The sequence below is a fragment of the Gigantopelta aegis genome, chromosome 3 (genome assembly GCF_016097555.1).
Source record: "Gigantopelta aegis isolate Gae_Host chromosome 3, Gae_host_genome, whole genome shotgun sequence".
NCBI classification, from domain to species: Eukaryota; Metazoa; Mollusca; class Gastropoda; order Neomphalida; family Peltospiridae; genus Gigantopelta; species Gigantopelta aegis.
Window position 1 is genome coordinate 52,966,080 of NC_054701.1, and position 12,649 is coordinate 52,978,728.

At 34.7% G+C, this 12,649-nt stretch overlaps 1 protein-coding gene across 1 annotated transcript in view; it reads left to right on the forward strand.

Moving 5' to 3' along the window:
* The window catches only part of LOC121368233 (zinc finger protein 267-like), a 92,834-nt gene that overhangs the window by 12,710 nt on the left and 67,475 nt on the right, over positions 1-12,649 (forward strand). The window contains exons 2-3 of the mRNA XM_041492870.1: positions 5,899-6,051; positions 11,524-12,212. Of these exons, the coding sequence (XP_041348804.1) occupies positions 5,903-6,051; positions 11,524-12,212 (838 nt within the window). The 5' untranslated portion in view covers positions 5,899-5,902. The remainder of the gene's footprint in view (positions 1-5,898; positions 6,052-11,523; positions 12,213-12,649) is intronic.

The following is a 12,649-nucleotide window of genomic DNA, read 5'->3' on the forward strand; positions in this document are numbered from 1 at the left end:
CATAACTCTGCCTAATTTTTCTCGCTAATTTCTAATAGAAAGAAATGTTTTATTTAACGACACACTCAACACATTTGTTTTAATTTACGGTTATATGGCGTCAGACATATGGTTAAGGACCATACAGATTTTGAGAGGAAACCCGCTGTCGCCACTACATGGGCTACTCTTCCGATTAGCAGCAAGGGATCTTTTATTTGCGCTTCCCACAGGCAGGATAGCACAAACCATGGCCTTTGTTGAATCAGTTATGGATCACTGGTCGGTGCAAGTGGTTTACACCTACCCATTGAGCCTTGCGGAGTACTCACTCAGGGTTTGGAGTCGGTATCTGGATTAAAAATCCCATGCCTCGACTGGGATCTGAACCCAGTACCTACCAGCCTGTAGACCGATGGCCTACCACGATGCCACCGAGGCCGGTAAATTTGAATTAAGTAAATATACTAAATATGATAGTTAAATATCAATATTCACAAATGTTAAATAATCAAATACTAAGTAAATTCAAATAAAGAAATCTGCAATTCCTGAAATAAACCAAATTAATTTATGTATTAAGACTAAAAAACTAAATTATAATAATCATGCAACTTAAGGTATATAATAATTAATTTAACCCAATAATAATTATTAATAAAAAAATACTAATTAATTATTAGCTAACTGTACCTACTAATAAATATAGATAAACTTTCTCAATGAACCCAAACTAATCAACTTTAAATATACACCTGAAAATCAACTGTCATATGTAAATCTGTCCAATATGTATCAGTCTTTGTCAAGTGTTAAAAAAAAATAATCAGTTAACTGCATAGATTAATATGGGGGTGTGTGGAAAAATAGAGCCTAACTAGAGAGAAAGAAAGAGTAAAAACAAAAAAAATATATACATGTATATTTCCACATATTTTCAATGAGGCTTACTAATCAGAATTTTTTTTTTTTTTAGTTAAATTTGTTTTCAACAATATATACTGTTTGAGTGAACAAAATTTTAAATATACAATGAGTATTCACTTTTTAAAAAAAAAAATTCCATCAAAGTGAAATGACCAGACAAAAAAAAATCAAAAATTATATTAAATGTGTATACACTAATCACCAATACTAACAACTTCCAAGTTTGATTCACAGTAAAAAGAAAAAAAACTTAAAATAAAATAATTAAACAAAATCAAAAATGTTTGAACAAAAACAAAACAAATACAATATCTGCACCAGTCTACAATAACAGTTGACTATATATATTTACTAAAGAGAGAGAGAGAGAGAGAGAGAGAAAAAAAATCAACATAATCATGAAGTGAAAAAAAAAATCTAACCTATATCATTTAAGAAAAAAAATCACATTTACAAAACTATTAAATAACAATTACTGTAAATATATTGTCAAATTTTTTTTTACAAAAATTTACGTCCGAAAAGGATATGTGAAGAAAGTTAACACTAAATATACTAATCTGAGATCTATGTTATTTGTAATCAATAGTGTCAACACTGACACAGAAAAACTGTCACATCAGATCTCTGACCTAATAACTATGATATATTTACGGAAAAAATATAAAAATATCAACTTATTGTAACACTATTCACTGACAATAAAGTCATAAAAACATCAGGTATTTAAAAATAAACATACATACATCTAGAACACGCCACTGTTCTGAAAACACCTGACACGTTACACCAACGAAAAAGTCAACCGCGCATATCCAGCATGTGCAGTCAGTAGTTACTATAGTAACACAGTAACAAAAGTACAATACACAGTTGTCACTTCAGAAACTGTCTTGAAAAGTTATCCAAAAGAATCAACGGATGTCAATCTTGCAATAGACTCACAAAAACAAAAATGTAGCTAGCTAGCCGATAGTCACCACGTATTATCTTGTATTGGCAGTTTGTGAGACGTTATCCAATCAAAACACGTATGTTATTAGACTTATTTCCTGTGCCAGAAACTTGAAAGGGAAAAGTAAACAATGCATGCTGTAACTGTGACGATGTAGAGATAGCATGTTACTGCAGTGTGCAGACCTAGTTCAAGTGGATTATTATTATATACTGATGGTGTTGTTGATATTATTCTACGACAAACATCACAATCAAATTTATTAAACGAAATTTCAGCCGAGAGAAAAAAACAACACGATCGAGCGATAAGGAGAGGGGGTTGCATTTCTCACTAGCCCGAACTTAAAAACCACTAGCCACGGGCGTCGGGCTAGCGGATTTGTCGAACTCTGCTGTTAATACAGCAAAACCAAAACCTTGAAAATACTGAAGATGTACAAGGATTGAATATTTGTTACAATACTAAAGTATTGAAACATAATAAACCGTTTCTGTACAGCAATTATATAAAGAAAGGTATTGCTTTCATGGAATTTCCCCAGATTTATTTTATTTTTCCCATGACACTGATATTTAGGTCTGGGTTTTCATCAGTGTTTTTTTTCTCTCTGGCTATATGCCACAGTGTATGCACTGTTTATGTATAATTATTTAAAAATATTGTACAATATAAGACAGTGATTCAAGGCACCCCATCCTTGACATTGCCAGTGACCTGGGGACAATAATAAATCATTTAAAAAAAATAAAAAACCATTAATAGTAATTATAAACACAAAATTATTTACAATTGTTATGAATGGATTATATGAACATTATTCACTACTGTAGACGCACAAAAATGTAGCATACCTTTGGAATATGATCGAATATAATAATTGAAACAAATTCTAAGAACAGGGGCTTAAAAATCATAAAAAATTAAATGATCTGGCACGTGTGAGGTCATATGACATGCACCAAATATTAATTCATTTTACTCCATTATAAGTCAGTTTCTATGAGTCATGTAGACCTGATATCAGGAATTTTAAGGAATAAACAAAAACGACTTAGTAAAATTAATGGTTTTAGGGGTTTGTAAAGTTTTGTATTTAGATACTTACTTGTCTGAACTTTAATGTTAATGAAAATGTTCTAGAACATAACAAATGAGTTTAGCAGACGACAACAAATCAGATGTTGATTGTGCGAACCGTGCACGAGAAACCAATCTGAACGGAGTTGAAAGCATATATAACACAGTTAGGGACATCGATGGTATATCTTACTGTGATTTCACTTGAAATTCATATTGCGTAAAAGATAAAAAAAAATAATCACAAGATTTTGTTCAAACACAATCAGGTGAATTACATGTAGTAATGTTCAAACAAAACATTTAGACTGGGTTTGAGTGCCACAATGAACAGTATGCAGTATTCGACCAGATGACCCAGTATTCGACCACTTTCTAATTAACTAATAAAACAAAACTTTGAAGTTTATTTTATAGTAAATGTAAACAACTAAATCCCAAAACTGTTGATTTTAACAACTGTAATACATATTCATGCATTTATGCACGCACGTGCATGCTTGCATATACATTCACGTATGCACACATAATTACTGATGAACAATCTCTTTGGTCTCCATTTACAGATAAAGATATTAAACTGAAAATAAAATAAAAAATAATTGTCTAAGTCGATCCTGGCAAATAGCACCAAAAGACGTAAAACGAGTACATTTGTGGTTCTTGTGGGTTTATTTTTGGAATATATCCTCAAGTTTTTCTACTGGTCGAATATTGGGGCAACCCTCTCTATCAAATGTCATTATTTGACCACTTGATCGAATTATAATGACTGAGGTCACATTGCACTGCCAGCTCTGTTTGATTATAAATAAAAACATTTAAAGACATTTTCAAGGATTTCCAATAGATTAAAAGTATTGGAAATGTTCAAGGCATGTTGGATGGTGTAATAACATGTTATATGAATGGCTGACATGCACATTGTCACTACAGCCAGTGAAAATATACTTACATTCGTTCACATGGTTATATTACCACTGAGCTATGTCTTGCCCAATAAGGAAAAAAGTCGGATTAAGGGGAATAACTGGAAAATCACTGGATGGAAAACTAGCCTACATTTTCACAAAACAATTCTGACTCCCAAGCAAATTCAGCTATTGGTAGTGTGAAAGTATATGTAAGTCACAATGTTAAGGCCACCCCAGACTTTTGCGACAAGGTGGAATTTATGTTGCATGCAACAAAAATTGTACATCGTTGCATCGTGTGTGCTAGCCTGTGATGCAATTTTTGTTGCATGCAATTGAAATTGCTCCAATCAAACATGTTTGATTTTATTGCATGTAATTGCATCTAATTGCTCACTGTCGCAAACGTGTGTGTCTTTGATGTAACAAGTGGGTGGGACATAGCCCACTGGTAAAGCGCGCGGTCGGTCTGGGATCGATCCCCGTCGATGGGCCCATTAGGCTATTTCTCATTCCAGCCAATGCACCACGACTGATATATCAAAGGCCGTGGTATGTACTACCTTGTCTGTGGGATGGTGCATATAAAAGATCCCTTGCTGCTAATTGAAGAGAGTAGTCCATTAAGTGGCAACAGTGGGTTTCCTCTCTCAATATCTGTGTGGTCCATAACCATATTTCTGACGCCATATATATTATAATTGTAAATAAAATGTGTTGAGTGCATCATTAAATAAAACATTTCCTTCCTTCGATGTAACAAAACGTTGATGTAATAATTTAAACTGCCAATGGCAGCCTCCAGCAGCATGTGGTCTACAGAAAAAGAGGATGAATTAGTGGTGATGTGACAGACAATGCCATGTCTTTTTGACACATCATCCCCCAAAGCCAAAAGGAAGGGGTGCACGTGAAATTAATTAATCTATATTTGAATGAAATTATATTTTGCAACTTTTTAATATACATGTAGTCTGTGTCATATGACATAACTAAACCCTATTTAATCCTAGCTAACACATTTAAAATAAAATCATCTGTTGATGGTGAAAAATATGGAAATACACACTCCCCACTGTCAGTATCCCTGATTAGGGACATGTTAATGTCAATGTGGGTAATGAGTATTGATTAAAATTGAGACGTTACACAGCACATGTTGCTAGAAATTGTAATTATTGACAGTCTCTTATTCAACGGTAACTGCTTTGCGCATAAAGGTGCCCTTTTTGACAATTGTTGGTCTGACAATGTCAACCAAAATCTTACAAGTTTCTGGAGTGATTCGCAGGAAACGCTAAAAATCCTTCCTTATCTTCAAGTAACTACTCTTTCTGCAAGTTCTGGACTACTCCCATTGCTTCACGTCTTAGAAGCCAACCTCTCGACCAAAGAACACGATTTTGTAAGAGTCTACATTGTCACTGACGACACATTAATATAATGTATATTGCTAGAACAGCATGTAAGTCGATTGCTGCCATTTTGACTGTCACATAATCACTGCTGGACTAAAATTGCTTGTTGTCACATGTGTGTGCAGATCAGTGCATGCGACAAAGTTGTAAAGGTCTGCTTTGACCTTTACAGTTACATGTACTAATCCCATTGGAAAATCATTTCCATTTGTATCAGTGCAAAGGAACTTTGGTGGAATTCCATATAAAACCTGAAACACAGAAGTTGTGAATGAATGAATGTAGTTTGGATGAAACTACCGGTTACTTTAAAAAAAAATTCAGAACAAAGATCACTTGTACAGTGAGTCAAGCCATTATGTGATCTCTGGTCAGTTATTTTTAACAAATAAAATGACTTGTTTTGTTTAGAAATCACTGTTACTATTTTAGTCAGGATTACTGAGGGGAATAAACACAAAAAACATCTCCAAACTGTGTGCCTTGCTGGTACGGGCATGTAGCTACAATAGTGTCATGATGATAATGATGATGATAATAATAATAAACTAAACTAAATTATTATTATTAATTGTTATTCACTGCAGATCTGATAAATGATTTACACCATGATATTTACTTTTAGAAACATGCCGGATGAGCTGCCAGATTATGGTCAAGAGGGGAAATCTTTCATTGTTGTCCTCCCGCAGACACTTGTCCAGTTCAATGCTATCCTCGTGGAAACAAGTCTCAGTGCTGATGATCAGCTGCAACAGTTTTTTCAAATTTATCAATGGTAAGAATCTTACAGCTATTTCTACATATCTATGCATCATTTAATTTACATAGATGTATATTATATTACTATTATTTCATCTCCATCCTTCTGTCTGTTCGTTTGTCTGTCTGTCCCACATATAGTTTTCCAGATGTTTTGTTCATAATGCTTTGAGATATTGAGCTGAAATTTTGTGTATAGCTTTATCATGTACTGTTTCAGATCAAGTTTCACTTTCATGGCAATTTTGGACACAGTTACGTCCTTGAACTTTGGAAATGGAAATGTTTTATTTAACGATGCACTCAACACATTTTATTTATGGTTATACATGGCGTCGGACATATGGTTAAGGACCACACAGATATTAAGAGAGGAAACCCGCTATCGCCACTTCATGGGCTACTCTTTTCGATTAACAGAAAGGGATCTTTTATATGCACCATCCCACAGACAGGATAACACATACCACGGCCTTTGATATAACAGTCGTGGTGCATTAGCTGGAGTAGGAATCGATCCCAGACCAGCCGCGCATCAAGCGAATGCTTTATCACTGTGCTACGTCCTGCCCTTGATCTATGTAAAAACAATTGTTTCAGACTTTTTTCCCCAATCAGTGTCTCAAGATATTGAGATGAAATTTTGTATATACGTTTATCATGTACTGTTACAAATTAAGTTTAACTTTTATGGCGATTTACCCAATTTCATAGAATTATGGCCATTGAATTTAAGAGATAAGAACATTTGTTGGGCCCTGATGGGGACAAGTATTGCTTTAGCATACAGTATTCTTAGAATGATTGTTATATATAGTCCATCAACAAAATAGTTTTAAAGGTTTATGAGGGGTGATCAAAAAGTTCTTAGCCTAATTAGGACAGAGGTGTTCTATGGGCATGCCTGCCTGTTATATTTCAAGGTACATGTAGTCCCCTTGGCAGTCGATATTTTTTTTTTCAAATGTGGCAGTGCCTTAGATGAAGGATTCTTCCTGCAGGTTGGAAAACTTAACAGCAGAACTTAACGACACCACTAGAACACATTGATTGATTTATTAATCAGCTATTAGATGCCAGACATTTGGTAATTTTGTACATAGGGATTTATGGAGGAAACCCATTACATTTTCCCCTTAGTAGCAAGGGATCTTTTGTGTGCACCATCCTGCAGACTGGATAGCACATACCACGGTCTTTGATATAGCACTCGTGGTGCACTAAATGGCTGCAACGATATATGGTGCAATGGGTCCATTGATGGGGATTGATCCTATAGACCGACTGCAGATCAGGCAAGCTACTAGATAGATGGATGCATGCATATTTGGCTATGTCCCAGTTTTTCAGATCAATTAATGTTGACTTTCAATTATAGTTATACTTCGTACTTATCTTACAGTCAGTGTATTTACCACTACTCAACCCACATGATGATTTCCCTGTTCTTCTTTTACAAAAATATATTTTGATCACTGGTAATATGGTATATATGTATTTTTTCCATGGACATTTTCTTAATTGCATATATATATATACGGTAAAGTACTTTTAAAACGTATACGCTTACAAGAAACTACCGGTTAGAACAAACTGATCGTAAAGTCCCGATCATATAGTATTAATAAATTTTATTGTGTAGAACGAACTATGTATGAAGTACCTATTAAAATTAACCAATTTCGGTGTAAATTAGTGCATATACAGTGAACCGATAATAATATTTTTGTATCTTATTTGTATCTTATCAATCAGTAGCATTAACAGCAATGCATCAAAAACAACTTTACTGATAAGATCAGTTAGATAATGTCCACGTGTATTTACGTAGTCGATTGGCATCATTAGAGTAATGTATTGAACAATTAACGCCCATAAATAGTGATATTGCCCTGAGACGGTCTCACCGGTCCATCAAAAATGATATTGCCCTGACCAGTTACAATAAAGATTAGACAAAATTCTATCCAATAAATGAGTAGATAACGTAATGCAACGTCAACTGCTAATTCTAATGTAAACAAGCACAAACTTGTGAAAAAAACGTTTTGCTGTCCTTCAGCGAAAAGATAACATCTTTAGTCATACCGAGTTTAATTCCACAAATACGACAAAAACAAGGTCAGTAATCGTCAAATTGTGTATAGAATATATCGCAGATTTAGAAACGTACATGATACATCAAAATGCAGTTGGAATCGGCACTCTCAGGATGTTATGTTACAAATAAAAAATGCATTTGAAGGTAATCGGTAACTGTTAGTATAAATGTATGTTCAAATTTATCACATTTTGTGTTTTATTTTGCTATTAATATGATTTTGTTGCTCTTACTGGTTATAATGTCTCAGATTTGATTTTTTGTCTTGGTAATGTTTCAACTGTTTATTTCCGCATTCCTCTGCGTGTCATACAACGTCATAGGATTACGTGACGTCACTAAATCCCATCAGTTTAAACGAAATGACGGTCAATAATTGATAAGAAAACAGAGAAAAATGCAGTAACGTTCTCTGTGTTTGATAATTAAACATTAGGCTTGCTAAAAGAAAAACAAACAGAAATAAGGCATCGCAATGATTATGTAATGAATATATATATATATATATACACACACACACAAACACATGTATCTATACACACAAACACATGTATCTATGTATGTAATTGTCAACCTTAACATGCATACAATATAAAGATATTCATACATCAATACATACTAGCCAGTGCCAGTTCTACCCACTGTTTCATGCACGTAAGCGGGATCGATTGCGTAACTTGTAGGCCCCATGCATTTGGTTGACTTAAAAAGTATCCTTTTTATGGATCCTTTAATAGCTCATGAGGTATCGTGGCAAGTCTGCAATTTGAGGGCGATTCGGTGCCATAGGTTCGAGTCCCAGCAATGGCATGGAACAGTTTTTGAGGCCAGAAAGGATTTAATTATTCCCTGCGCCAGTGTGTTAATAGAAGCGCCTTAAAATCAATTGCCGCTACGCCTTGATTTGAAGTGCTTTAGAAAACCAATTATAACAAGTACGAGCGTGGCAGTCTTCTACCTCTTGCAAACAACTTGTGTACCAGTATATAAAGCACACCTAATCACTAAGACAGGTAAAAAACTTCGTAAATACCTAACAATGGACCAGTCGTCTTCTCACAATTGGTGTTTGGTAATTTTACCACATCTACTGGGACCCCTAATCCGTCAGGAAGGCACTTATGCGTAACAGGATTCCCGTGCCGAGCAATCAATTGCAAGCTTCAAGGCCGATCAAAGATAATGCCCATTGACAGAATCAACTGTACTATTTAACTGAATAAACGATAGGTGAAGCACTTTTTAAAAGTACAGTTAAGTTGGCAATCAGTAATTTCCATCCTAACACCCCCTTCCCAAAACACACACTGAAAACATCCAGGGCTTGCACTGTCGTTAGCCAATTTAGCCATTGTTGGGTAATTAAAAATTATTTTTACAAAAAATGACAAATAAAATTTGCAAGTGGCTACAATTTTGGCTAAGCCATTTTCTATCTTCTAATGTGAACAAACGGTTACATAATCTATTCGACACCTCAAGTATAATAATACCAAATATTCAATTAGCGTACCGGGTAATAGCGATCTCTCGACCGGTAACAAGAAACGGTGTTATCCAGAATACAACATATGCCTTATGATGTTTGCTTATTTTAATAATCACGGTTATTAATTTTAATGGCATGCATTCGACATGTATGACAGCAATGTGATGGTGATTCAATGTCTAGAAGATCTGTAACTTGTAATTTTAATTTTGTAAAGTCTTTGAACCAAAGTAATAAAAACAAACCGATAATGCATGTCAATTTGAATACACATGCCAGTTCAGGGCCAAAAGACATGTAGGCTATCCCAAGGGCTGAGTTTAGCCAGACCAAGTGAAAACAAAATGTTCACTACACTGGTTTGTGCGCTTCATGTTGAACCAAATGGACATGATGGACACCAATCAAATAGTTCGTGAACATTAGGAAGAATGTTCGTTGGCTGAACTGAGGAAAACTCTCGGCGCGAATATACGTTATGCTTCAGAGTCAAGAGACATCGTTGCAACATTAAACAATACGATTACACAGAAGTAAATTTTGATGTAAATTCGTAGAAAAACAATAGTTGTTTGCATCAATGAACACTTAACTGTTTTTAACCCACTACCCCACTTCTTTTGGCTTGATTTGTGTTATAATGATGCTAAATATGTAAGCGCCTTAAAAAAATCCTGGGGAAAGGCCTGATCGACACACACACACACATATCCATACATGAATGCATACATACACGTACATACGTATATGCAGCAGTTGGGACATTTTGGTCCGACTTGGTACCTATCAAGTTGGGACATTTTGGGCTTCAACAATTGTTCTCCATATATACATGTATTTCTGCTACAACACACTATTCAGTAGTTGGAACATTTTGGGCTTCAACACAGTCCCGTGATTGCCATTCATTGTAAGCCTACATTGTACATGTAGGTTAGTCTCCCATAATCATGCAATTTTTTTATTTAATTTTGCAGAAGAAAAAACATGCACAAAACAATTTTCCTTTTTTTCCCCTACATTGACACACCTCATTTAAAAACTAAAAACAGACTATGGCTATAGATAGATGATATTTTGTTATTCTTTGTGATGTCATACCAGTCTCTCTGCTAGTTAACAGTTTTACTGCTGTGCGCTATACATGTAGTAACATTTCATACATTAGTAAAATTTCCCATTAATTATTTGGATAGAAAATCCTGACAATGGCGACCTCAATATAATTGTGTACATGTATCATTACATTTATATGTTTTGTGTTTCACCTATTCACCACTGTTACAAGCACTAAAAAGAACTAGTGATTTTGAAAGTTAAAAAAGGAAAATGTTTTAAAAGTATGATTTCAGTAATTTACTGATGACGTGTTCATATACACTTACATTTATATTGGATTAGGATTTATAATAGATCAAGTTATTCCTCAAACTAGTCTAGCAGAGCACAGATTACTTCGCAATTGACGATCATTGTTCAACTAGCCCGTCGTTCAATCAAATCCCAATCCGGTGTAGACAGAGGTAATTAATGCATGAACGGTTCTTTCATTCTTGATTTTTGATCCGGAGTCCGGAGTAGACAGAATATAGATTGGGCAGAGATTTATACCTAAGAGACAAATGGTAGCTGGAAGCTGTGTAATTTGGAGCTCTGGATTTCTACAGCCCCTAGAAATGGAGGGGTTTACGCAGACATCCGGATTACACAGAATCCGGTTTAGACAGAGTCCACTGTATAGTGGATCAGCAAACAGGCGGTAGGTGTACATTGTATATATACATGTGTAAATTTAATGCCTCTCCATAGCACAGGATAAGGAATACACAAACATGTATTGGTACATAAGTACATGTACACATGGAAGAACTTATTTGACTATATTTGATCTTTTTCAGTATAAAGACAACTTTGACAGTAAACAGGCCAAAAAAGACGCTGAGTAATCTTCACTACTTCTTGTCCCAACTGGAAGAGTTTAAGAAATATATGCTAACATTTACAAAGAAACCTAAAGGTTTTGTGTCATCTTCTTCACAGTCTGTCCACCGGCACACTCGATCAGAGGCTAGAAAACATCTAACAATCACATATATCCCAAAGACACCAACAGCAGATTCATCTAGTGTTCACACTGAAAATGATAGTCTGTGTAATAATGCTGCAGGTAATACCTCTGATGATGATGAGTTGGAGAGCCCAAAGAAAAATCAAGATAATTCATTCTTATCTACACTTGATGATGGGTCACCAGACAAAGCAGATGATACAAACCCTGAAGAATCCACAAACCAAACTTCATGTTTGAGTGAAACTGTCAAAGCCACACAAAAATGTAGTGTAACAAATGAGACCAGATCAAACATACATGACAAAACATTTAAGAGACTAAGCCACAAAAAAAAAGTGTCAAAAGAACTACCAACAGAATGTTTGACTGAAGAAAAGCCACCAGTTTCTGCAAATGAAAAGAGAGAAAAGAAAACACATATTTTATCGATTAAAAACAAAGAAAAGCAGAAGAGGAAAATGGTGACAAGTATTGAAAGTGATGGTTCTACCACCAGTAAACAAGTTGTGGAAAAAGGTATTAAATTTGTATATCTGAATATAACTGGGATAACAATGAGGTATTGCTTATGTAATTTATGTAGCTGGTGATTTGTTGAATACTATAGGAAACCTAGATGGGCTAAAAATTAATTAGTATAATTATTCAACTTACTGTGCTAGGACAACAAATATGCTATACAAAAAACTGAGTCACAATGTCCACAGTAGAATTGTCTTCCCTTGCCAGATGTATATTAGTACATCCACGCATTAGCAGAACATCAACCTCATCTTCAATTTTGCAATCCTCCATTACAGATGTGGTCCTGTGTGCTCTGACAAAATGGTTTACGTGTTGATAAATTGTAACGTTCTATTTTATATATTTTTTCTCATTGATTCTCATCTTTTACTACTTCATACGAGGTCAGTTTGGGGTAGCTATCTTGGTTTTAGGATTCTGATATATGG